At 48.4% G+C, this 26,725-nt stretch overlaps 1 protein-coding gene across 1 annotated transcript in view; it reads left to right on the top strand.

Moving 5' to 3' along the window:
• The first annotated feature begins 375 nt into the window (after nucleotides 1–375).
• The window catches only part of TCF7L1 (transcription factor 7 like 1), a 159,497-nt gene continuing 133,147 nt past the window's right edge, over nucleotides 376–26,725 (top strand). The window contains exons 1-3 of the mRNA XM_067704534.1: nucleotides 376–633; nucleotides 716–779; nucleotides 1,024–1,151. Of these exons, the coding sequence (XP_067560635.1) occupies nucleotides 391–633; nucleotides 716–779; nucleotides 1,024–1,151 (435 nt within the window). The 5' untranslated portion in view covers nucleotides 376–390. The remainder of the gene's footprint in view (nucleotides 634–715; nucleotides 780–1,023; nucleotides 1,152–26,725) is intronic.

The raw sequence follows: 26,725 nt of genomic DNA, 5'->3' as shown, positions 1-26,725 counted from the left end.
TCTGCGAGGCGCGCGGGTGTCAGCTTGCAGCAGGGCTCCTCCCTCCGGCCCCCCTGGCCCGCGCGCCGGTCCCTCCTCCCTTTCCCCGCTCGCCCCTCCCCGGCGGGCCAGGCGCTGGGACACCCCGGCGGAGCAGGCGGCGGCGGCAGCGAGTTGGGGAGCCCCGGGCTCCGCGCTGCCGGTGGGGCCCGAGCCGAGCCGCCCCCGCCCCGGCCCGGCCGCGCCGGCCCAGCTTCCCTCCGGGCCACGCCCTGTCAAACTTTGTTGCTGCGGCCGCCGCGGCGGCGAGCGGAGCGGGCCGGCCAGCGGGAGGGAGGGAGGGGCGGGCGCCGGGCCGGGCGCGGGCGGCGAGGGGCTCCGAGAGCGGCGGCCCCGGCCCGCGGCCCCACCATGCCCCAGCTCGGCGGCGGCGGCGGCGGCGGGGGAGGCGCCGGCGGCGGCGGCTCGGGCGCCGGGGCGGCCGGCGGAGGGGATGACCTCGGGGCCAACGACGAGCTGATCCCCTTCCAGGACGAGGGGGGCGAGGAGCAGGAGCCGAGCAGCGACAGCGCCTCGGCGCAGCGGGACCTGGACGAAGTCAAGTCGTCCCTGGTTAACGAATCGGAGAACCAGAGCAGCAGCTCGGACTCGGAGGTGAGGAGGCTTCCGCGGCCGCCCCGGGGGACCCCAGCCCCGCGCTCGCTCACCCGCCTTCGCCTTTGTGTCTCCTCCGTAGGCGGAGAGGCGTCCGCAGCCCGCCCGGGACGCTTTCCAGAAGCCGCGGGACTATTTTGCCGAAGGTAAGTGCCGGCCCCGGCAGCCCCCACTCCCGGCCCCGCGGCGCTCGGCGCTTCACCTCCGGCCGATCTCGGTACCCCTTACCCCCGTGGCCGTGCCCCTGCCCCTGCTCTCCGCCCCTGTCGGCCTCAGCAGTCCTGGGGCGCTCGTGGGGGGCGCTCTGGTGTCCGGTCCCCACTCCGGGTCCCTAGCCGCGGCGCTGTCCCGGGGACCCCGACCTTACCCCCTCCTTGGTCTTGCCCGCAGTGAGAAGGCCCCAGGACGGCGCGTTCTTTAAGGGTCCCCCCTACCCTGGGTACCCGTTCCTGATGATACCGGACCTGAGCAGCCCGTACCTCCCCAACGGACCCCTGTCTCCGGGAGGAGCGCGCACGGTGAGTGCCCGTCCCGCTGCGCCGGGGCGGGTGGGCGGCCGGGGCCCGCGAGATGCGCCCCCGGGCTCGGCGACAGGGTGGGGGATGGGGGATGGGGCCGTCCCGTGAGGATCCTGGGCAGAACTTGCTTACGGGGTTGAACTACTCTGGCGGTCGAGGGTTAGGCTGCTCTAGGCAGTGCCTGCGTGAAAGGAAAGTGCCTTTACATGCTCCCCTTTTGCTGGGAGCGGCTTTGGGGTCCACCTCTGGGGTCCTCCTTGGTCTCCAGAATTCTTTGCCCGCACTAAAGGGAAACTTGGATTTGTGCCGGTTGGGCGGGGGTGTATGTGTGTGTGTGTGTGGGGTCTCGCTTCCTTCCTGGAAATCGGTCAGCTTTCCCTGGCAGTTGGGCAGTGGGGCCGGGGGAGCAGGGTTGGCGACGCTGCCCCACGACTCCAGTTTCGCTGGGCGGCTGTGAGTTCGTTCCTAAGAAACCCAGTATTCGTGGCGGGTTATTCACACACACCCCTCCCCACCCCCAGCCCTCGCGCGGGGGCCTCAACTTTTCTGTAGAGCTCGGGATTTTAAACTCGCCGAGATGATTTCGAGGGCGAATCGAGGCATTCTTCAAGTTGAGGAACTTGGCTTTTTCGCCCTTTGTTGCCCGCTTTTCTCATTTAAAGCGAGCGCTGCGACACTTTAAACCTGTTAATGGGCGCGCATTGTGTGCTGCGCGCTGGCATTTAGAGCCGTGATTAAGCAAATTGACCGGGCCCCAGACGACGTGCAAATGAGGGCGGATTCCTTCGCCCCCTCCCTGGCTCTAACTCCCGCCCCCCGCGTCGCGAGGGGCACAGCCCGGGGCTGGCCAGGCTTTTTTGTCCCCTGAGTTGCCACCCCACCCGAGGGCCCGCTGCCCAGGTGCTAGGTCCGATGGCAGATCTTGAGTGAACACCTGCCTACTATGCGCCAGGCTCTTGCGCGCTGCTGCTTGGGCGCCTGCACGCCGTAGTGGTTCACTTTGCTCCCTGCCCGGTTTCCCAGTGCCCGCCAGTTCGTGCTGTTGTTGATTCGGGGTGGAAGGTGTTTGGCGCCTTAAGAGCTGACCCGACAAACTCACTTTATGCTCAAGTTGCCCTTAAATAATAATCATAGTTAAAGGGCTGCCTGGGAAACGCTGGTGCTGAATGGACCATCCCTGCCGTCATGGTACAGTGGTCGGTGGAGAGTGGAGACATCTGCCGCCGGTTCAGTGGGGCCGCTCTGCCGGCCGGTTGGGGTGTGGGAGTGGAGGTTGGGGACTCTGGCCAACCGAGAGCAGAGTGGAGCCGCACAGCCCTCTCCTTTCAAGCAGGGAAGACCCTGCACCTTTGGCCCTGCCTTGGTGCATCCTGGGAACTCCCGAATGTAAGTCCTGAATATGAGCTGGATGCGGGCATCTGGCTGTTGCTTTTTCTCATTCATGTTAAAAGAAAAATGTGTGAGTAAAAGTTGAGCAAAACAAACTGCAGTAACGTCGTTCAGGTTTTCACAGATTCTCTTCCGTGTCCGCAGATGTGGCTCAGTTCTGAAAGTTTTAGTAGGGTTTCTGTACGTGTGTGTGTGTGAAAAGGTAGGTCACTACACTATCAGAGTCCCTTTTCTCCATTTTACCTTTAGTTGTCTGGGAAAAGGAGTTTGACATTTCTGTGAGTCAGCACCGATCCATGTCCTGGTGCAGGTAAAGTCGCCAGAAATGTTCCAAATATGACTAATTCTTTCACTCAAGCTAGCTTTTCCTTTCCCCTTTCTCACCAGGGCATTTTGATTCTTCCTCTTTAAATGGTGACGACTGCCAGTCTTCATATGCTGCTCTTCCCCTCCCCCTCAGGAGCCCAAATGGGACAGATTTTGTTTGTGTCAGTCCCCTACTTTCTTTTACCATCTTCTACCACCCTTCCTTCTTTCTACCATCTTACATATACTTTTGCCTAAGAGCTTCCAAAGGCTGCTTCTTTTTGGTACTGGCTATTCCTGATTACTGCATCCAGGCCTGCATGGGATTTTTGGAGCCCTCCTTGAGGAAGCCAGCCTTTCCCCTCTGTCCCTTTTGACTGTCCCTGCTCATTCCTGCAGTTGTTCCCTGCCTGAGCCCATGTCACTGTCCTGCTTTTTGAGCCTCCAAGAACACTCACCCTCTCCCTGTTGATCCTTCATACGGGACCTAGTATGTCCTGCCTCACTCTCCTGTTTCCATCTTGCCTCCCTGGTGAATTGCCCTTGCAGAAAAGTAAGTTCAATGCCCCCATTGTTTCTGTGCCCCTTATGTGTCTGTCATTGTATTTTGACCTGCCTGGTTACAAAGTTTATTGAAGTTTCCTGCCGTTAGATCAGCTCAGTAGAACCTGCTAATTTGACTCTATCCTTGGGCATCAATGACTGTTAGGAAAGCAAGGGAGGAAACACTTAAGCACTTGATTGTCTGGACTGTAGGACTGAGATGATGCTTTTCCTTTGGATGATTATATTAATGTGATTAATGATTATATTAATGTGATACTGTAGGCAAACTATAGGTGCAGACAGTGGGCCTCTGTAGGGGTCCCTGCCTGGTAAAAGGAATGTATTGATAGAGAGATATGGGGGGGAGAAGGGGGAGGAAGGTGGCTGAAGGGTGAGGGGGGTGGTGGATTATATGATCTGGTCTCTCTTTTAGCAGCCTAAGTCTTTTTTGGTTTCGCATCTGAGTTTCACAACCTTAGTCCTTGCTGCTCTAAGGCCTATAAGTGGTATAAAATTGGGTGACCTTAGTTCTCTTACACCCTAACACTTTCTGGAAATACCAGGCCAGAGGCAAACGTGAGGTTTGGCTGGAGCGTTCTCAGGGTATTAATTGACCCTAGGAATAGTATTAATTGACCCTAGGAATAGCAACAGGGCTGCAGCGCCCTCACCCACTGGCAAAATTCCTTCTGGGACAACTGGGGGCCGGCCAGTCCTCCAGTCTGGCCATCTCCTCCCCGTTCATTACCTTTGCCCTCCACTCTGGTTTGGCTGGGAGGCTGGGAAGTGGCCTCTTCCTGAGGCTCTTTAGAGAAGAGGTCCCCTTAACCCGGGGTGTGTGCCAAGCCTCCGAGCCGTGATTCATTCTCATCTGAAGCTCTGGGGACCCTGTGGCCTGTGAAGAGAGGAATAACGGCCACAAATCACTTTTCACTCCTTCCAGTAGTCACACGAAATTATACATTCATTCATGAAAAGGCTTCACCAGTTCACTAAACCACCTTGGTGCTGTTGACTAGAATTTGGTTAGGAAAATGTAAGTCAGCACAGAAGAAAGCAGATGTCAAAAATAGTTGGACTAATCAGAGCCACAAAGAAAATGCAGCTTGTGGTTCAGCGAGTGAGCAGCAAAGTGACAGGCGTTTGACCGTGACCACAGTGTGAGTGCTAATGACATTTTGGAAAAGAGCACTTCCAGGTAGGGTTGCTGAGGAAATCTATAGTTTGGGGTCCAGTGTATACATTTTAGAGCTGCCTTTGTGCAGCTCAGGCACCAAGTTATTCATAGATTTCTCAGACCATCACAACTCAGATTTCTGTAGGAAATTACTCTGTCCTCCAAACAAGTCCTTCGCATCCCACTGCTTCCCATGGGCAGTCCTGCTGATATCCTGGGTGCTCCTGTTTCCTTCCTGACACAAAGGAGTCCAAGCAGAAATCTTTGTGTACGTATAGAGACGTTTTCTGGTTTTTAGGAGTTGTATGTAAAAGCCAAGTATTGATAAAACCTCTTCTTTTGGAAGATCGGTATAAACATGCTGCTTTTGGGAAAGTTCTTTTAAGCCATTTCATCTAAATATAACTTCTGTTCTATTTTTCTCTAAATATAACTCAGGGTTTAATGAGGGCTTTTCACATGGAATGAGCATTTACGAGGGCCTTGCCTGCGTTGCTGAAGTTTTGGCACTTAGATTTCTGGGGTGACAATTGATGACAAACTCTGTGGAGGGACTCAAACCCTGTCAGTCCTTTTTCTTTGGGTGGGTGGATCTGACAGAGAATACCTGCTTGCTCTGTTACAATTTTGGAAAGGTTTAGGTTGGTCTGATTCTTTAGTGATCTTACTTCTGGGGAATCTTGAAAAAGTAGGCCAGCACATGTACACACACACACACACACACACACACACACACACACACACACACACACACACACACACACACACACACACACATATCTAACCTTCAATACAGAGTGTTCCAGCCTTTACAGTGATGTGCAAATTTACCCAAAAAAATTGTGGCATAAAAAGGAATTTAAATGATTAACTCGTTGGAAAATGCATAATGTAAAGATCCTATATTCGAACTTAAGAGTCCATTTTTACTTGCTAAAACTGGGGAAATTCAGATTGGCATCCCTAAGATAAAAGTCATAACGCGGGCTTCCCTGGTGGTGCAGTGGTTGAGAGTCCGCCTACCGATGCAGGGGACGCGGTTTTGTGCCCCGGTCCGGGAGGATCCCACATGCCGCGGAGCGGCTGGGCCCGCCAGAGCAGCTGGACCCGTGAGCCATGGCCGCTGAGCCTGCGCGTCCAGAGCCTGTGCTCCGCAACGGGAGAGGCCACAGCCGTGGGAGGCCCGCGTACCGCAAAAAAAAAAAAAAAAAAAGTCATAACGCCTTGACTTCCTCTGATATTTATTGTAGGCCTATCATGGTCATTGACTAAGGGACTGTGGGAGTTAGGCTGAATTAGACCCAGCTTTGCCCTGAAGGACCTAAAAATCGAGTTAGGAAGAAGTGATGTTAGTACCAACCACTATAACAGGAAGTCCACGTTAAGAGTCAATAAAATTCAGAGAAGAATTTTCAGAATAAAAAGAATAGAAAAATTGTCTTGGGCTGGCATGGTCAAGGAGGGCAGGTAAAGGAAGTTGTTTTAGACTAGTCCCTGAAACTCATCACTCTTTAATTCAAAGTAATTTTTGTTAACTATAAAAAATTTAAACAGTACAAAGGTATTTAGAGTGAAAAGCGGAAGTCCTGCACGTACATCTGAAAGTAGAAGCCAGCACAGGGAGAGCAAAGGCATGGAGTGGGGTAGAAGTTCAGGGCCATTTGGGATAATGCAAGTTTTTCCATTTGCCTGGAAGGGTAAGGGGCCAGACCTTGAATGCCAGTGAAGGAATCTGGCCTTATTCAAGAAGTAGCAGAGTACCATCCAAAGTTCTGCTGGGAAATAATGTGACTCGTACATGTGCTTAAAAGGATAATAATGATTGTGGGGAGAGGACCTGGGAGGAGCTAGAATGCTTGCGAGACTCGCAGGAGGCCAGGGGCGAGGTGAAAGGGGCTTAAGAGTATCTGAATGGAAAGGAAGGGTAGCATGAGGGAGACTGGCAGGGTTGCTTGAGTTTGCGTGGGAAGAGGTGGTGGATGGATGGAAGGGAGGGAGGGAGGGAGAAAGGGGCTGATGTCGCAGTCAACTCCTGGTGTCTGAGCCTGGGAGACGGGGTGTGACTTCTGGCAAGTGGGGCCCTGGCCCTCCATCTTTGCCTCCCCAGTGCTGGACAGATGCTTATGAAGTGTTGTAGCAATAACAGCCCACGCGGTCTGTCAGAGGGTCTCACTTAGAGGCACTGCTCAGTCTCGTTGGAGAGGCACTGGGTTTGAGGGGATATTGAGGGAATAGTTGAAGCTTCAGCAACAGGATGATGCAAGGGAGCAGGAGAAGAAAGGAAGGAGTGCTCAGAGCAGAGAAGTCACTGAGGGAGGATGGAAAGGGGTCTCTGCCGAGGTGGGAGGAGAGCTTAGGGACTGCGACTGCACGGAAGCTGGAGGGGAGGGAAGGGGGTGGGGTGCTCCTTAGTGTCAGATGCCACAGAGAGAGGGGAGAAGAGGACTGAGGACTCAAAAGGAGCTTTGGGAATTCACTAATCAGGAAGTAATTGGTGCCTGCAGAGAGCAGTATTCCAGGCAAGTGATGATGAGAACGGTAGGTAGGCAGAGATGCCAGCCTCAGGCTTCTTCGTCGGGTGTCGAGGTGCTGTAACCAGGACTGGTCCTGCCGTGTGGCCCGTCCCTCACTCCTCAGCCAGAACCCACACCAGACTCCCACACATGCGAGCAGCCTCCTGCCTTACACATTTCACTTTCTATCTCCCATAACCTGGAAGGTGCTGGAAAACCAGACTCTGGGCAACCCATTTAAGAAGATGGGCTGTGGCAAAGAGAGGGATGGGAAGGGCTGCAGGCTCCGGAGAGAGTCCATGTAGGATCCTGGAGTGGGAGCTTGTTTGTACTAGCGGTAGGGTAGGGTGGAGGGTAAATGGGGAGGAAGAGGAGGAAGAGATGAGATTGAGAGCTTCGGGACGAAGGCAGTGTTCTTCCCTCATAGATGGAGATGCTCCATGGCTCCACCCACCAACAGTAGGTATTGTTCTCTCCACTCTGCGGGTGAGCCCAAGCGTTGAAGAAGGGGATGTAGAAAAAAAGCGCAGAGGTGGAGTTGCAGAAATCGAGGGGGAGTGCATTGGTTGTCTAGATGACTTTGGGATTATCAGTAAAAACCAAGAGCAAGTTGGCTGGGGTTTTGTTGGCAGTAGGGAGACCACAGGCCCTTCCTCTGTACCCAGTTACAAAGCCAAACTTGTTGGGAACCTTTTAGCTACATGTGAATAATGAGATGTTTGTGCATTGATTGAAAGATATGACATACTTGGGAAATTTTTCCTCTTTTTATTGTCTGGAGCTGGCTGACTTTGAAGGGGGATAGAGGTGAGGATCAAAACACAGCTCATTTTCAGTCAGGGACAGATGTTGGCATGTGTTAAGTTATTGGGGATGGGAAAGGACTGGGAAAAAAAAGCATGTAGAGAATTGCCCCATATTGGCTAATCTAATAATGTATTTTTAGAGGAGGTTTTTATAAGTCCCATGTGTTACTGTTCTCTCCCAAACTGGATTAGATTTAGGGAGCAGTGAAATAATTGCAGTTTCCAAAACCTTGGCATTTGGGAATGAAGGGACATGGGGGGAGTGAAGGGGGCTTGCCTTTTCCTCTATACTGTGTGTGCCGCCCAGGGAACAACTCTGGGGCACTGGGCAGCTTCTTTCTGAGATGCTGAGTTATCCCTCGATCGCCAGGTAGCTTTAAGGTTCTAAAGGTTTTAGGTTCAGAATCCTAAGTCTTTCCTTTTCATTATGTGTACAGCCTACAGATTTTCATGGGAAAATGACCTTTTAGTTTACAAGTACATTTTGAAGTTTGAAAATTAAATCATAAAGATGTTTTCCTGAACATGACCCTTTTCATGAGATTTTGTGGAAGTAGTAAGGGACGATAACTCCAGTCACCTGGAGCTCTCAGGACAGGCAATGAAGTCACACATACACTTTCAAACTGTTATAGCAGTTTAGAAATCTGTTCCATTCAAGAGGAGGAACAAGACTGCAAGTGTTCACCCCAATTGTGGAAAATAAGTGTAAACAAAAAATTCACAGAAGAAACTACGAACGCCTACTAATTATGTGAAACTATGTTCAGCCTCCCAGGTAGTCAGAAATGTTCATAAAGATAAGCACTATTTTTTGGCCACCAAATTAACAAAGGTTTTGTCTTACTGAGACTGTTCAGTGCTGGCAAATGTACGGTGAACTGGGTGCTCTTAGTTGCTGTTCCTGAAGGGTGTTGACAGCCCACTGCATTGGGAAAGCACTTGGCAATGCTTGCTAAAACCTTAACATTTGATTGCTTCTGACCTAAGGAAGTAGATACTTGCTATTCCCATTTTGCTGCTGGGCAGACCGACTTGTAGAGGTCAAGTATCTTGTTCAGGGTCACGCAACTCATGGACAGCACAAAGATTTTAACTTGGTTGTGAGTGCCAAGGCTGGGTCTTCCCATTTCACCCTTGTGACTTTCCACGCATGCCTGATGTCACTAGCTCCTCCCCCTCTTGGGAGAAGGGCAGCTGACCTTTGTCTCCCAGTTCAGAAATCCTGACGTGAGTTACCAGTCAGGGTGGAGGGCAGGTAGATTTGTTCCAACTTTACAAATCGGACCTGGGAAGGTACCTTCCCAAATAAACAGTTGTGTAAGTGAGTGAGCGGCTTTGGTTGAAGTTCTTCGTCCAGTGCTATCTGTGCTCTACAGGCATCAAATAACCTTTAGGTGGCGGCCCCAGGAATTTTACCGCCATGTTACCTTCCTTCAGAGAAAAAGTGGTTGTCTGTTAACAGAGACATGAACTTTTCTGAACTGGGGGACTGTTTTTTCCTGTTGAGATCAGTGAGGTTGGAAGAATACACAAGTGTGTCTTTGGGGTGGAAGGAGGTGGGAGGGGCAGGCTTGCTCGCTACCCCTGCAATTTGGATTACAACGTAGTTTGGTTGACAAACCAAGCTCTGGTGAACCAAGTATGCAAATATTATTTCCTTATTGTGCGTTTTATAAAATATTTTATAAATTGGTTGCTTTTGTTAAAGTTCTTTACAAGTTAAAAATAAGTCCCAATCACCTGTAACTCTGAGTAAATTGACTGTTAAAGAAATAAATACTAGATTTTTACAGAGAATTGCAGAGAATGTGTTAGTCCCCACCACCACCCCTTTTCTGTGTGTGTGTGTGTGTGTGTGTGTGTGTAAGATGGTTTGAAATTAGGAATCAGGTAATTTGATATCTTTTTATTCACTTACCAAATTTATCTTCCAGGTGGTCTCTTTCTGAAAACAGTAGCATGGTGGAAAGAGTAATAAGGGGCTTCCAAGTCTGGTTAATAGAAGTTGGGGAGGCGCCGGGGGTCCTTTCTAAGCCCTCTTGGAGATCTGTGTATTACAAGGCATTAATCTTGGCGAGATAAATGTCTTATATACTTCATAACGTGGATGGGGCCGTTATTTGTAGGAATATCTATAGAAAGTGTGTTGTGTGGAAAAACAAAGATGTAAATATGAGATAGTAACTGTGATTAAGAAATAGATGGATCTGATGATAAGGAAGAAAAGCAAAAGAAGTAGGAATGAGCAGTATGAAAAGTTGAGTTTGTGATTGACATGTACACACTACTATATTTAAAATAAATAACCAACAAGAAAAAAAAAAAGGAAAGAAAAGCTGATCAATTTACAAGTCCAGATTTGTTGGCAGTAGTGATTTCTGATATTTTTAGGACTATACTGTTTCCGTAAATTCCAAAGATTATATACCAGAGTCACTAGAGTCAGCTGGATTTATAAGACATACCTTCTAGGAGTGCATTGGGGGTTCCTCCCTGAGTTTCTTGTGCAGGGGACTCCACATGGGTACCCTGCAGCCCTCTGAGCTGGAAGGGACCATCCAGCTCACCCCAGTGGTGAGAAACACAAGCTCAGGGAGATCGTAGGCTTGCCCAAGATCAATTATGAGTGATGGAAACAGGACTAGAGCTCAGCTGCACCCCCTGGAGCTTTACCCTCTCCACTACTCAGGGAGATCGACAGCAACCCTGGCAGAAAGCCATGCTATGGAGAAAATGCATCTCAAAGTATTTCTTTATTAAACTAGAACACCTGACCCATGATAAATGATTCATAGACATTTGTTGAATGTCGACAGCATGAATATTTAAACATCAATATTTAAAAAAAACAGCCTTGTAGGCATCTGCAGTGGTCCAGGGTGCTGTATCACACCATTTACAACTGTTACCACATCTGATAGTACCACCTCTGTTTTATCCACGAGGAAGCTGAGCCTGAGAGAGTAAGCGAGGGTTCCAGAGACACCTCTCCAGAAGGTCGTAAAGCCATCGTTCCAATCACAATGCTGCAATTTCCCCTCTACTGAAAGTGGACGGCCAAATTAATGTGAAAATGCCATTTGGAGCAAGATAACAAAGAAATGGTGTGTGAACAAAAAGTGACTAATGAGTAACATCTCTGCATTCATTCTTTTCAGTGGCCTTCCCAGCCCTTTAACAGGAGGAACTTGTAGTCACTGCTTCTGCCTGGGGTAGACTCAGAGCCTTAATGGTTGGTGTCTTCATAGTTTCAGAGATGGTATTTGTTGCGATCTTAATCTTCCTTTGCTTTTCTGTGCTGTGCAGCTCCATGTAATCTATGTTTTTCCCCTTCAGTTTCCCTTGTGTTTTCCTCTGACATCTTGAGGTACTAAACTTGGATCTTAGATACCACAATATGCAATATTGGTATATGCATCTGTTGACTTGGTCTACTGCCTACTTCCACTCCTGACCAGCCCCACTTGCTTGTACATGTGTGAATATTAGTTTGTATGTAAATTAGATACAGTCATTGCTTACTAATCATATCATCTATTTAAACATTTCCAGACGGGATACATAGAGGAGAGGTATAGCGGGAGTCTTAGAGATTCGTGAGATGAAAACACTTCGTACTTCTACTTTACAACGTAAGCGTTTCTGTTAATAAAATGATTGTCGGGGAGAGAGACATTGGTCTGAAGCTTTGGAGTGGGAAAGAGATCATCCTCATGGGCATGTTCCCGGGCCTCCTAAGGAAAGTTAATGCAGGAAGAGGAGGGGATGGTGAGAAAGTCCAGAGATGGGGAGAACACCTTAGTAAGCTGCTCCTTTGAGCTTGCACCAAAAGAGAGGAGAGAGGAATGGTGGAGAGAAGCCCGAGGCTTGAGGGGTAGAAAAGCATACTCCACTGACCAGCGATATTTGTGGCTAAGGGGTCTGGGACTAGGATTTGGCCGCAGTCAGTCAGGCCTTGGACCCTAGCCCAGCCATGGTCTGGCTGTGTACCCCTGTGCCCTAGGGCCCTCTTAGGCAAAATGGGGATAGTGGTAGTGTTTGAGGGTCACTGAATTACATTTTGACTGAATGGACTGTGTTTTAAAACCAGGATTTTTCCAAGGCTAAAACTAAATATCATAGGATGAATCTCTGAGATATAGAAAGAAATCAGAAATGTCATCAAAATAATTTACAGTATTATTACAACTTGATTAAGATGTTTAGTGACCAAAAAAATTTTTTAAACACATTTTTAAAAATAAATTTATTTATTTACCTTTGGCTGCATCGGGTCTTCGTTGCTGCATGGCCTTTCTCTAGTTGTGGGGAGCGGGGGTCTCTCTTTGCTGCCGTGCACGGGCTTCTCATTGTGGTGGCTTCTCGTTGCGGAGCACGGGCTCTAGGCGCATGGGCTTCAGTAGTTGTGTCATGTGGGCTCAGTAGTTGTGGTTCATCGGCTCTAGAGCGCAGGCTTAGTAGTTGGGGTGCACGGGCTTAGTTGCTCTACGGCATGTGGGATCTCCCCGGAAAAAGGCTTGAACCTGTGTCGCCTGCATTGGCAGGTGGTTTCTTAACCACTGTGCCACCAGGGAAGCCCTCAAATGTCTTTTGAAGTAAAAAAAAAAAAACATTAAAAAATTTTGCTGGGGCTGGGGAGTGTCTGGAATGGCCCCAAGACCTGTGTTATACTTAGTTGTCATGTATCTTTAGTCTCCCTCAGTCTAGAACAGTTTTCTTTTTTTTAAGATTTATTTATACATTTTATATTTTATTATTGCTGCTTTGGGTCTTTGTTGCTGCACACGGGCTTTCTCTAGTTGCGGCGAGCGGGGGCTACTCTTCGTTGCAGTGTGTGGGCTTCACATCGTGGTGGCTTCTCGTTGCAGAGCACAGGCTCTAGGCGCGCGGGCTTCAGTAGTTGTAGCACACGGGCTTCAGTAGTTGTGGCTCGCAGGCTCTAGAGCACAGGCTCAGTAGTTTTGGCGCACGGGCTTAGTTGCTCCGCGGCACATGGGATCTTCCCGGACCAGGGCTTGAACCCGTGTCCCCTGCATTGGCAGGCGGATTCTTAACCACTGCGCCACCAGGGAAGTCGTAGAACAGTTTTGTTTCGTTTTTTTTTGCGGTAGGTGGGCCTCTCACTGTTGTGGCCTCTCCCGCTGCGGAGCATAGGCTCCTGACGCACAGGCTCAGCGGCCATGGCTCACGAGCGCAGCAGCTCCGCGGCCTGTGGGATCTTCCCGGACCGGGGCACGAACCCGTGTCCCCTGTATCGGCAGGCGGACTCTCAACCACTGCGCCACCAGGGAAGCCCCAGCACAGTTTTTTGATCTGTCTCTTGTGTTGACTTTTTAAGAATACAAGCCATTTATTTTGTAGGACCTTGAACTTTTTTTTTTTTAATGATGTTTCTTCAAGTAGATTCAGGTTGTTTATTTTGAGCTACAAAACTGCATAATTGATGCAGCATTGATGTCTTTTTCAATGCTTCTCCTAAGCGGTGCCGTCTGTTTTTCCCCATTATACGTGGTGTTAATTTTGATCACTTGGTTAAAAGTTGGTCTATCAGATTTCTCCAAGAGAGTTACTATTTTTCCTTTTTGTAATTAATAAGTGTCTTATGGGGAGATACTTTGAGACTATGTAGATATCCCGTTTCTCATCAAACTTTCGCCTGCTGGTTTTAGCATCTACTGATGTATTTTGCCAGAAACAGTTATCACTGTGGTAGTGGCCAGACTGGTGGTCAGATATTTTTGTTTTATTTATTTATTTTTGCATTTTTTAGTTGAAGTATAGTTGCTGTACAATATTATGTAAGCTACAGGTGTACAGTATACCAATTCACAATTTTTAGAGGTTATACTCCATTTATACTTATTATAAAATATTGGCTATACTCCCTGTGTTGTATAATATATCCTTGTAGTTTATTTTATACACAGTGTTTTGTACCTCTTAATTCCCTACCCCTATATTGCCCCTCCCCCTTTCCCTTTCCCTGCTGGTAACCACTAGTTTGTTCTCTATATCTGAGAGTTTGCTTCTTTGTTATATTCACTAGTTTGCTGTATGTTTTAGATTCCACATATAAGTGATATCATACAGTATTTGTCTTTCTCTGACTTATTTCACTTAACAATAATGCCCTTCAAGTCCATCCATGTTTCTGCAAATGGCAAAATTTTGTTTTTCTTTATGGCTGAGTAATATTGTGTGTGTGTGTGTGTGTGTGTGTGTGTGTTGGTCACATTTTTAAAGTTTGACATTTTAACACAGGAACAATTTCTCAGCTCTATGAGTTGCTAGATTATTTCTGTTCTCTATAGCATATTTGTGAATACTGAATAAGATGAAGGAACAAGATATTTTGGTCCTTTTTAAAAGATAATAGTTTGTTCTTCACAGTTTTTGTGGCAGCATCAATCAATGATTAATCAAGAAATTACGGTACATGATTTTGAAATCTTGTGAAATATTGAGGTCGCAGAGTTTACATTCTGTTCTGTGTTCTTCATAGGATGTAAAGAACTTCCTAGTTAGGATTTTTAGGTTTTTATCTGATGACTGGAGTTTCTCACTGTCTGTCTGGATTTGGTTAAATGCAATCCCAGGGTTTCTTTAAACATGTTTTTCTGTCCCCTGTAGTTCTTGAAAATCATTAGCTGGATTTAGATTCTTGATCAAGCTTCAAGGTTCCCTCTCTCTTCTTTAATTTATTATTTTATTTTTTATCTTTTTGGTTCTGTAAATTGACTTTTATAGACTTTATTTTACTTTTTAACTTATTTTTGCAAGACTCATTCATAGATGTTGTCCTTACACTGTGACACACTTAAGGTCTGGTTGTCTCTCTGTGATATTAACAGCCACTGAAGATCATCACCCACATCCATTGCTTCCTGAGCAGTTTCAAAATGGCGATAGTCTATGTGTATCATTACTTCTTCATCTATCAGCTGTAATTTTTTTTTTTTTTTTTTTTTTTTGCGGTATGCGGGCCTCTCCCGTTGCGGAGCACAGGCTCCGGACGCGCAGGCTCAGTGGCCATGGCTCACGGGCCCAGCCGCTCTGCGGCATGTGGGATCTTCCCAGACGGCGGCACGGACCCGCGTCCCCTGCATCGGCAGGCGGACTCTCAACCGCTGCGCCACCAGGGAAGCCCTGTAATATTTTTTAAAAGAGAAACTACCCCTCGGGACTTCCACGGTGGTCCAGTGGCTAAGACTCTGCCCTTCCAATGCAGGGGGCCCAGGTTTGGTCCCTGGTCAGGGAACTAGATTCCACATGTCACAACTAAGTGTTTGAATGCCGCAACTAAAGATCCTATGTGCCACAACTAAGACCTGGCACAGCCAAATAAATAAATAAATATTAAAAAAAGAAAGAAACTACCCCTCATCAACTATTAGTTACCTTAGATCAGAGGTCAGCAAACTGAGGTCCACAGGCTAAATCCAACCCAATATTTATTTTTGTAATTAAAGTTTTATTGAAACAGCCATGCCCATTCGTTTGCATATTGTCAGTGGCTGCTTTTGCACTGCAAGGGCTGAATTGAGTAGTTGTCAGTGAGGCCATAATTGGCCCACAGAGCTGAAAAGATCTGGCCCTTGACAGAAACAGTTTACTGACCACTGCTCTAGATGATGTGGAAAAAGCAATTTAAATATTTGATTCTTTCCCCAGTTTTCAGTTGGTTTCCAATTACCCTGCAAAGGTGACCACTGAAGTTATTTCTTAAAATATCGTTACAAATTCATAGACTTAAACCTATTTGGTATGTAGTTCAGTCGATTTACAATTATTATCTTTATTGAAACTCAGATTGCCCCATCTTTAGCCAGTGGGAGCCTCATCAAGATGGCTTCTGAGTCTTTCTGTGTACGCAGTCCTAGTGGTCTTGTGGTCTTTGATGCTTCCCTGATGACTGGTGTGGTTCCAAGTTCATCTTGTGGATTTCCTGCTGCAGACCTGGAACCAGCCACTTCTAGGAGCTCTGCTTCCTTTCAGTGTAATACGTTGTTTATAGACCATAGTCTGAATGCGAAGGGTGCGTGTATATATAGGTCCTAAAGGTTTATTCCGTTTAATGTATGAGCATACCAGGCAATCAGTAGAATTTAAAAGTAGAATATAATATGCATGTTGTAATTTTAAAACAATCACATTTTTGTTCTAAAAGTATGTAATGTGCTCTATTTTTAATGTACTTTTAGTCTTAATAATGTTAATTAATCCTCCTATTTATTTAGTAATTGTAGTTGTAGATTAGAATTGCTTTCTATGAAATTAACATCTTTCATGCTTATATTTTATTCTTTCAATAAAATATATACATATCTGCTTCTGCCAACTGCTAGCATTTCAACGGATAAAGCTCATAAGATTTCCACTCAGATTACCTGTGGAATGCTTCCGTGTTTTTGAAAGGGCACGTTCAGGTAATGACAGCAAAGCCAAACATGCTTCCTTTACTTATTTCTCACATTGTGACACTAATTAGATGGATATGTGGGTCAGCTCTGTGACCACGTGACCATCCATCATGCAGAAGCTCAGGCCTTCTGAAGACCGAAGCCACAGCTGAACAACACAGTTACATTGAATGCTGAGGCCGAGGCCATATTTTTTATATTCCTGGGACCTACTTCATGGTTGCAAAGATAAAAGTTGTACAGGGGCACAAAGAACAACGCCTGGTCCATAGTAAGGACTTCGTTAAGGTAAACTCATCATCAGCTTTGGTGGTCCTGGGTTTTCAGGCCTCCCTAGCCCCTGGGAAGTGTAGTCTCTAGTCTCTATATGGTACCATTCCCTGGGCAAGCGCTTATGTTCAGTTTTGGATTGCTGGTTTTCTAGAATCCGTATTCTTAGCAATCCTGGCTGTCATATTTCCCTTTCGATTACCATTGCCCCAGCACAGTGCCTTGTACACAAAATCTGTACTGTGTGGATATTGGTTTAATTGCATTTCTCTCTTTTTAATATATCGTATATAATAAAATAAACAGCAAAAACCTGTCTTCCTCCTGGACATCTTTAGACTAACAAGGGAAATCATTTTTCACTTCTGAGACCTTTCAGGGCGTAATCTTCAATACATTGATCTTTGGTGGGTTGATCATTTTAATTTTAATTTTTATCAAGATTTTCTCAGTTAATTCCAGTATTCAGGCTGTACATTCTCTTAAAAATGAAGCAGATTTCTATGCTGGAGACAGAGTGCCCACGGGTGTGTAGCTGTGGACAGTCAGTCCTTCATCTGTGATGCTGGGAGTATTTAGCAGTTGTGGAAGCCATATGTTTTTAGGCCTTTGCCAAGGAAAATACTTTAGAATTACATTAGCAACTCCAAGGTATTTTGGCTGTTCTGAATGGACACATGATAGTTTTCCAATTACATAAACTAGAGCTTTTGTTTTCTGCTGAACTTTCTTATAGGCTATGGGAACAATAGTGCCTCTATCAGCATTTCCCAGAGTAACATCCAGGGGATGTTAAGAGTTAGTCCTATTGCTTCATTTCTGCAAGGCTTCTGGGGCCTTTAACATGCCAGTGTGCACTGCGAATCTCTTAGAGAGGAGTGTATTACGCAGGATTCCTTGGGCTTATTTGATCAAGGCTTTCCTTGTGCTTGGAATACTACCCTCCACCTGGCGTCCCCCACCCCGTGTATAAGTCTCACTGCATACTCCCTGGCTCCCAGCCTTAGATGTGGCCCTGCTGCAAATGCTCAGCTCCCTGTACTTGACCATGTTTCTTTGCTGGTAAATATGTGGCTTAACAATGACCTGATACACACTTGTCTTCTCTGAAGCCTACCCTCACTGAAGAAGTCGGGGAGTGGGTCCGTTCTGTTCTCTATGGGAATCTCAGCATCAGGCATTTAGAATGGCCCTCCATAAGTATTTGTTGGATGAGTGAAGGGATGTAGACCCCTTTATTTCTGAGTAGCATCTTGCGGAACCAGAGCTCTGCCAAACCCACTTTGGGAACCATAGCTCAGTCTTCATTTTCAGTGTGAATAACTAGAGTTCTGTAGACCTTCATAATGCTACTGAATGTACGCAGTGCATCCAACTAGCAGGGAACTGTCAGTACATTTAAAGATGAGGCTCACAGGTGGCCAACAAACACATGGAAAGATGCTCAACATCACTAATTATTAGAGAAATGCAAATCAAAACTACAGTGAGGTATCACCTCACACCAGTCAGAATGGCCATCATCAAAAATCTACAGACAGTAAATGCTGGAGAGGATGTGGAGAAAAGGGAACCCTCTTGCACTGTTGTTGGGAATGTAAATTGATAACAGCCACTATGGAGATTCCTTAAAAAACTAAAAACAGAACTACCATATGACCCAGCAGTCCTGCTCCCGGGCATATACCCAGAGAAAACCGTAATTCGAAAATATACATGCACCCCAGTGTTCATTGCAGCACTGTTTACAATAGCCAGCTCATGGAAGCAACCTAAATGTCCATCAACAGAGGAATGGGTAAAGAAGATGTGGTACGTATATACAATGGAATATTACTCAGCCATAAAAAGGAACGAAAATTGGGTCATTTGTAGAGACATGGTTGGACATAGAGACTGTCATACAGAGGGAAGTAAGTCAGAAAGAGAAAAACAAATATCGTATCTTAATGCATATATGTGGAATCTGAAAAAATTAGTATAGACGATCTTATTTACAAAGCAGAAATAGAGACACAGACGTAGAGAACAAACGTATGGATACCAAGGGGGAAGAGAGGGTGGTGGGATGAATTGGGAGATTGGGATTGACATGTATACACTATTGATACTATGTATAAAATAGATAACTAATGTATAGCACAGGGAACTCTACTCAGTGCTCTGTAGTGACCTAAATGAGAAGGAAATCCAAAAAAGAGGGAGATATATGTGTTTGTGTAGCTGATTGACTTTGCTGTACAGTATAAACTAACACAATATTGTAAAGCAACTATACTCCAATAAAAATAAATAAATAAATATGAGGTTCAGTGCTTGAAATAACTTGACTCAGTGGCACATGGTGAATCAGGTGGGATTGGAACCTTCTTTTCCTGATACCTGTCCCTGGGCCCAGTACCCACAGGCCGCCTGCAAGTCCCCTCTCATGTTGTTAGTTACATAAATGGGAACCCGTGTTGAGACTGGTGGGGGAAGGAGAAATCAGATGCCCCTTTGTGTACTCATTAATGCAGGTAGAACAAAAGGCCCAGCTTGGTTTTCAAGTTCAAGTTTGGCTCACATGTGGTCCTCAGTGAAGATTATGATCTCGGATAAATTAAAAACAAATGTTACAGAAGTCGTGATGAGGTAGAAACGGAGTTCGGGATTCTCGTTTTTAAACACTGGGGTAAGCAGAGACTCCTCTTTAAAGCAGACATTCACCTCCCCCTCTTCCACTCTACCTCTCTGCCTATCATTATGATTACTGTTCATTTTCACTTAAATTAGCAAGGCGGTTAGGTGTGTACACGTGGTCTCACGTCAGCGTCCTCGAGTTGGTTCACCAAGCCCCTCGCTTTTCTGAACCAGGCAGACAGACGTTTAGTCAAATCCGCTAACGCATCCAGTGAAAAGGGAATTGCACATTTGGCAAAAATGCCTCCTTCCTTGGGCAAGACCCCCAGCAGCCTGCTGCCCCAGGCGGCTCCTTTTCCTCAAGCGTGCTCAAGGCCAGCGTGCGAGGAGGGAGCACACAGGGTCCCCCTGTATCTTCTCCCCCAGGCTGAGCTCCCGAGCACATTCTTGACTGGAGCTGGGAAGTCCTGGGGCCCGGCGAGTTTACGCACTAAATGGGGCTCTGTATGTCTAAGCCAAATTAAGTCTGCGGGCAGCCTTTACAAGCACAGTGACTGCTTTACAGATGTAAAGAAGCTCAAAAGTACTGTGTATGTTCGTAGCCTCAATCCCTGTAAAGTTTCCACGAGCACATTGCAACGGCTCTGTACACGGAAATTTAGTTCCTCTGTTCTCACCCTGCTTACCTCTTCACTCTGTCAAAGCATGTGTCATATTAATGTGTGTGTTTGTGTGTGTGTGTGTGTGTGTGTGTGTGTACACATGACTAGTTCTCAACCGGGGGCAATTTTGTCCCCCAGGGGACATTTGACAATGTCTGGAGACATTTTTGGTGGTTACGATTTGGTGGGAGAGGGATACTACTAGCATCTCATGGGTAGAGGACAAGGATGCTGCTAAATATTTTAAAAGGCACAGGGTAGTCCCTCACAACAAAAAATTCTCTTGTCCCAAATGTTCATAGTGCTAAGGTTGAAAAACACTGGTGTACAAACACATATCATACATGAATAAAACCACACACATGTGTGTGTTCACATGCACATATGAATATATGCACACATGTGATTATATGTATACATACATATATGTGCACGTGCATATATGTCTATGCACACACACATACTTTTTTTTTTTTTTGGCGGTACGCGGGCCTCTCACTGTTGTGGCCTCTCCCATTGCAGAGCGCAGGCTCAGCGGCCATGGCTCACGGGCCCAGCCGCTCCGCGGCACGTGGGATCTTCCCGGACCGGGGCACGAACCCGTGTCCCCTGCATCGGCAGGCGGACTCTCAACTACTGTGCCACCAGGGAAGCCCCACATACTTTTTTTTAAGAAGGGACATTAGAGATACTGGTTGGATTTTAGTTACAGTTGAAGAAACTGGGTCCCGGAGAAGCAAAGAGTTACTCACCTCACAGAGCCAGTGAGAAACATAGCAGGGGAATTCCCTGGTGGTTCAGTGGTTAGGACTCCGTGACTTCACTGCCGTGGACACAGGTTCCATCCCTAGTTGAGGAACTAAGATCCTGCAAGCCACGAGGCTGGGCCAAAAAAAAAAAGAGAGAGAGAGAAACATAGCAGGACTCGTACCTGAATTTCTCTTCGTTCTGAACAGTACTTTTTGCAGAGGTAACAGTCTCCTTCTTTGAGTGTTCTGTGTCCCAGAGGAATATTGTATACATTAACTCATTTAACCCTCAGAATGACCCTGCAGGTGGGGACTGTGGTTATTCCTGCTTTACTCTGGAGGAAATCAAGCCTCAGAGAGGTCAAGATGCTTGCCTGAGGCCACTCAGCCATGCAGGGGCAGGGACTGGTATAGAGATCACATTTGCCCGGCTCTTCCCACCTGGTACCACCTCCCACTGGGCCACGCGGAGGCTCGTGTGAGCTTGAGGGACGTGGCCTGTACAGAGGAGATGCTGAGCGGGGTGACCCGTGGGGCTCTGTCCAGCGGTTGTATTCTGAGGCTCCAGTTTGGAAATGGTTCGTAATGCCTGAGTGCTGTCTCTGAGAAGCCCTGAGCTATGGAACCCACAGAAGTTTAGGTCCCACAGCCCACTGCCTGGTCCACAGCACTGGGTTGGAGGCCTCTGGGGGGAGAGCAGGAATGATGGTGGCAAATCGGTCTGCATGGACCCGGGGAGCTGGGTGGGGCAGGACTGGAGAGGCCCCGATGGGTCTCCTGCCTTCCCCTCCTCTCTCCCTCCTTCCCTGCTCAAGGGAGGCCTGGGGGTTACTAGGAGGTGAGGGGCAGTTGGTGGTAATTACTCACCGTTTGTGCAGACGGTGGGCACGGCTTGGTGCCTTCTGGGATAGAGAGAGGCTGGGGGACTCTTGTCAGAATGTTGTGTGGAGGACCGAGAGGAGAGCAGGCGTTCTGTGGGAAGGAAGAAGGTTCAGAGTCACCTCCTAGGGAAGTCACTTCAGATCCTCAAGTATCCAAAGTATAAACGAGGCACCAGCCGCACTGCCTTTCAAGCTCTGGCTGCGTGGGCAGCAGCTAGAGAGCTGGCGGCCACGACATCTGCCCAGCAGCTCCCTCAGCCTGTCCTCAGGATCTGACCAGTGAGTGCGCACTTTGCTGCCTTGTCCCCTCTGGCATGGGTGCTCTAGAACGTAGGCAGTCCATTGCCCTCTGTCTGGGACCTCTCTGTCCTTCTGGGTTTGGTGTCTAAGAGACCATCTACAGACTCCATGTGAAGCTGAAACCCATCCAGCGCTCCAGGGTCCGAACTTTCCCGAGGGCTGTCTCAGCACTTTTTAGACGTGTTTTGTTGTGGGAAGGTAAGAACCTGTGTAAAAATGATGCCTTCCCTAACCCTGTGCTGAGAGAGGTTTGAGGACAGAGAGAAAGCCCCCATTGCAAGTCCTGAGGAAAAATCATTGCGTTGGAATTGTATAGGTCAGGCTGGAGTAGTTTGGAGAGATGATAAAGTTTCCTGTCTCCTTGCGGGGAAAAAAAACACTCTGGGGTTTTCTGCTCTCGATGTTTCTTTCATTCGCATGTCCTTCTTTAATGGAATGGTATGGTGCCTCTCTGTAAGTGGATATGTGAGCAGAGCAGCATGCTAATTTCTCTCTCAGTCAGGCCTGCCGTGAGACCTGGTTCTTTGGAGATGGTCCAAAACCAAATAGCCACAGCTCACCTGCCGAAGGGCCTCCTGGCACCGGAACCCCCGCCATGCCTTTCTGTCTCTCCTTGGAAGGTGGCCCTCCACCCTAACAAAGATCTCTGTTATGGAAGGACCTCGCCTTTCAATCTCCGTCTCTGGTACAAATTGTCTTCCCTTGGGCGAGTTTGTGTCTCCGTGTCGGCTGTGAGGATGTGGAAGCACAGTCGGGCTTTGTGGTGGAGGAGGGCTTTGCAGCGCCCTGGAAGGTGGGATTCAGCCTTGTATACGTGAGTAGCAGCAGGCTGTCTCTTCGGGAAAAGGGGATTTTCCTGGAACGAGAGAGAGGCTGGTGCCCGAGACCAGAAACTCTTCCTGGTGTTTCTGCAGCCTCTGCAGCTTCTTCTGGCCTCATGGTCCTTTCGAATGGCCTATAAGGCAGCCCTGGAGCCTGTTCTCCTGGAGCAGCTCTGATTCCCTGAGCTCCTGCACCAACCACTGACCCTCCGGACCCTGGTCTGCACCTCTTTTGTGGTCCAAAGAGCCACACCTTGCCCCTCGTGGGGCTCGGCCGCTGGGGGCTTCTCGGGAAGCAGTGGGCAGATGCCCGCCCCGCTTTGGCTTTTCCTCACTCTCTACGTCACCGTCATTGTCTGTGTGCAGAGATTCTGCAGTGATGGTCTCTGCACACAGAGCCCTGGAGGCCAAGAAGGGTACAGGTAGCTGCCTGCACTTCCGAGATCTTGTGGGGTATGAAGGGAGTCAGGTTTGGCTCTTCCTACTGCTTTCCACATCAGGGCCTGTCCTCTGACTAGTTTTGGGGCTGGGCCCTTTGCCATCAGAGAAGGGAGAGCCCTGAGGAAATTAAAGATCTTATTCAGGCTTTCTTGGCCCAAGGCCTGTGGAAACCTTGATGAAAGGGATGCTTAGGGAGAAGTGGGACATCTGGCTACTCTCCAAGGCCCCTCACAGCAGGCCTGGGCCTGGACCAGGTATCCTGCCGGCCATGCTGCTCTGGCAGCCTCCTCCTGCCACGTCGGCCAGTTTGCTTCTGCCCCTCAAAGTCCTTCTTTGCTTACTTTCTCCATCGGCTGCTTATGGGGGCCAGCTTCCTCCCAGAGCGTCTCTGGTGCTTCCCTGGTGTCGCGGCTCACTCCTCCCTAGGTGCTCTGAGTGATGGTCGCTTGGTTTCTGGGGTTTGGAGCCTGCTTGCCGTCCCAAGGAGAGCTTTGCTGAGTATTCGCACGTGCCCAGATGGACCCGGGGACACCGCCACATGAGGGAGGAAAGGTGTTACTTGCCATGTCCGATCTCTAGCCAACACTTTTCTCCCCTACCTAGAGTCTGTGTTGTTGATTTTTTTTCTTTTTCATATTAAAAAATAATAACAGTTCTACACGTTTTAACACATATAGATTCATGTAAATAGACTTGTGTAATTCCACCACTACAGTTCCAAACCCCTAAAAACTCTGTGCCGCAACCCCTCTGTGGTCATGCTCTCCCACCCACCTCTTTTCCTGGCCACCACTGCTCTGTCCTCCGACGTGCTCCCCAAAGATCTGTGGTCCATGTTAACTGTATCTTCCCATAAATTTCACTGGTACCTACTGCCGTAAGATAAGAGCATGAAAATGAAGTCCACTCTTCGGAAAGCCTTCCACCTTCCTTTGCTTTTGCACTTTATCATGACTGTGCTGAGCCCTGACACCTCCTGAGCACTTCTGCAATACGGACAAGTCAGCATTAACCCGGCCCTCTTCCTTCCCACCTTCAGCCGTGCCTGCATGTCAGCATTTTTTATCTATTGCATCCCGGTTTTCCTGCTCATCGTAAAAACACCTCCCTTAGCCCAGTGCTTCAAAATTATGTGTAATAGGAAGAAACAGACGAAGTCTAAGTTTAAAAGAATGCTGTCTGTAACAATAACCCTCAGCTGGAGATTGCCAAGGGAGAAAGAGTTGGAAAAAAGTGCACAGGAAACTCTTGACATTGGATTTGAGCCCATCTTTTATTTTTGAAGTCTTGGTACATCTTTTTTTTTTTTTTTTTTTAAGTTAAGAGGATTAATTTTATTCCAGAACATCATTTGTAAGTCATTTGTAGCAAGAACCCACAAATCATTCCTGTTTAATTGGAGTAAGACAGGGTGTGGTTGTCAAGGTCGGTCTGGGCTCCCCAAGCCCGTGTGGAAGAATTAGGGCCACAGATGTGTTCTGTCAGCTCCCAGACATATGAATGCCCTTCCTGGGCTGGCTTTGGGGAACTTGCCAGTATCCTTCTAGCTAAGGATTTACCAACCACCTTGCCCTCAGAAAAAACTTCTACTTCCCCTGCCCGTATCCTTCTGAGTACTGTGACAGCTTTGACTCACAGAGAGGTTTTTCTCATTTAATTAAGTGTTGACTCCAGAGTCTCCAGGATAAGTTGCAGTTGCCCAGTTTCCTGGTAAGTTTTCAGGTTCTCCGGTGGTTTGGAAGCGTGAATGAGCTCGAGATATTTTTTAGGGTAAATAAAGTCTGTAAAATGTGATTTGGGTGCTTGGTTTTCGGTGCCAGGACGTGAAGTGATTGGCCCTTGTCAGAGGGGAACAGAGGACAGTCTGAAGGCTGTAGTTTTCTTTAAGGTGGGTTCTGAGCTGTGAGCGAGGGGAGATGTGCCCAGGTGCGGGGGGCTGGTTTCCTGAGCTCCAGGCTCTCCCTTTGGCCCAGGCCTTGCCCGCCTACCTCCTGGGATGCCTGCCTCCAGGGATTGGATGGTTGACTGTGCAGAGAGGGGACGACTTCCGTGTGCAGAGAATGAATACACCCCTGTTGTCGTGGTCTTTGTGGGGAGCCAGGTTAACGTGTGAAGCACGTGGGACAGACAGCAGGTCCCGATTTGTACCCTTGTGCAGATTCAGCCTGTGTGAAAAGGTGAGAACGATGTTCCACACTGTGGGCTGAGGGTTTGTGGTGATTCACTTGGGCAGAGGCGGGTTGCACTCCGGGTCAGCCCCTTGGCCAGGTTGGTGCCAGGACCCTGGCCTGAGAGCAGGAGCCAGAGCTGGAGGGGCACTGGGCTTGGCCAGGTCCTTACAGGGAGAACTCAGGCTCCTGGGTCAGCCTCCCGGGTGGGAGCCAGGGGAGCAGTCCCACGTGGGAGACCGAGGCCGAGGGTCTAACTAGGCAGACTCAGCAAGGCAAGCCAGTGGTGGACCCACAGGCCTGGGGGACTGCCCTCAGAAACAGGTTTGGAGATCAGAGCCGTGAGTGCCCATAAGATTGAGAATTACTGACCCATCAGAATTCCAGGGAACTGTGGTTTTTCTGAATGTTCACGTGCTTAACCCCTGTGCCCAGAATCTCTAGATTATGGGGTCCTGGAACATGTATTATTAAGAGCTCCCTTTTAGGGGCTTCCCTGGTGGAGCAGTGGTTGAGAGTCCGCCTGCCAATGCAGGGGACGCGGGTTCGTGCCCCGGTCCGGGAAGATCCCACATGCTGCGGAGCATCTGGGCCCGTGAGCCATGGCCGCTGTGCCTGCGCGTCTGGAGCCTGTGCTCAGCAACCGCAGAGGCCACAGCAGTGAGAGGCCCGCGTACCGCAAAAAAAAAAGAGCTTCCTTTTAAATGTTGGTGCACAGCTCACGTTGAGACCCCCTACCTCGGGCAGCAGTGGGGTCCGGAGGCTGCTCTGTGGGTACAGACAGAAGCCGGGCCCAGCTGGACAGTGAGATAACAACAAAGTGGGGAGTGCCTTACCCAAACCAGGCCACCCCTTCTTAAATCCCTGATTCACAGAGCAGCAGTCCTCACGCTTTCTTGGTCTCTGCAGATGTATCATCTCCTCTGTTTCTAGCTGAACAGTATGGTTTCAGCCCAGCACGGATCAAGCCTTCCCGTGCTCTTTTGTCCTCGTGGAAGACACTCTTGTTTCTCCTTTAAGATCGTCTCCGAGGTCACCTTCTGTTGCTTTGGGGGTGGTGTCTTGATCCCCTGCTCCCTGTATGCACCTCAGCCGGGGTACTTCTCACTTTAACAGCTGTCTGCTTGTTTCTGGTATGAGACTGGGCTTCTGGAGGTCTAAGTCTCGGTTTCTGGTTCATCTTTGAGTTCCTGGCACGTTAAGAGCTTCGTAACCAAAGCTTATGGAATTAATGTTTTCACGAAATGGCAAAAGGCATTTTAAACTCCCTCCCCTCTTTGCCACCGTCCCCCTGTTCATCAGCATTACTCATCCGCTCACACCCAGCAAAGGCGGCTGTAGCTGAGCCTGAGAAACCAGCCCCAGGCGGCCCCCAGCACGCTCCTGAGAACCACTAAGATAAACACAGAACGCACTCTCGCCGAACTCCGAGAGGGAAAGGCCTTCAAAGGTCATAGGGTCCAGAGACTCTCGACCCGGGCTGCACATTAGAATCATCTGGGG

The sequence above is a fragment of the Pseudorca crassidens genome, chromosome 14 (genome assembly GCF_039906515.1).
Source record: "Pseudorca crassidens isolate mPseCra1 chromosome 14, mPseCra1.hap1, whole genome shotgun sequence".
In the NCBI taxonomy this organism is placed as follows: Eukaryota; Metazoa; Chordata; class Mammalia; order Artiodactyla; family Delphinidae; genus Pseudorca; species Pseudorca crassidens.
This window is presented reverse-complemented; position numbering and strand designations above follow the sequence as displayed.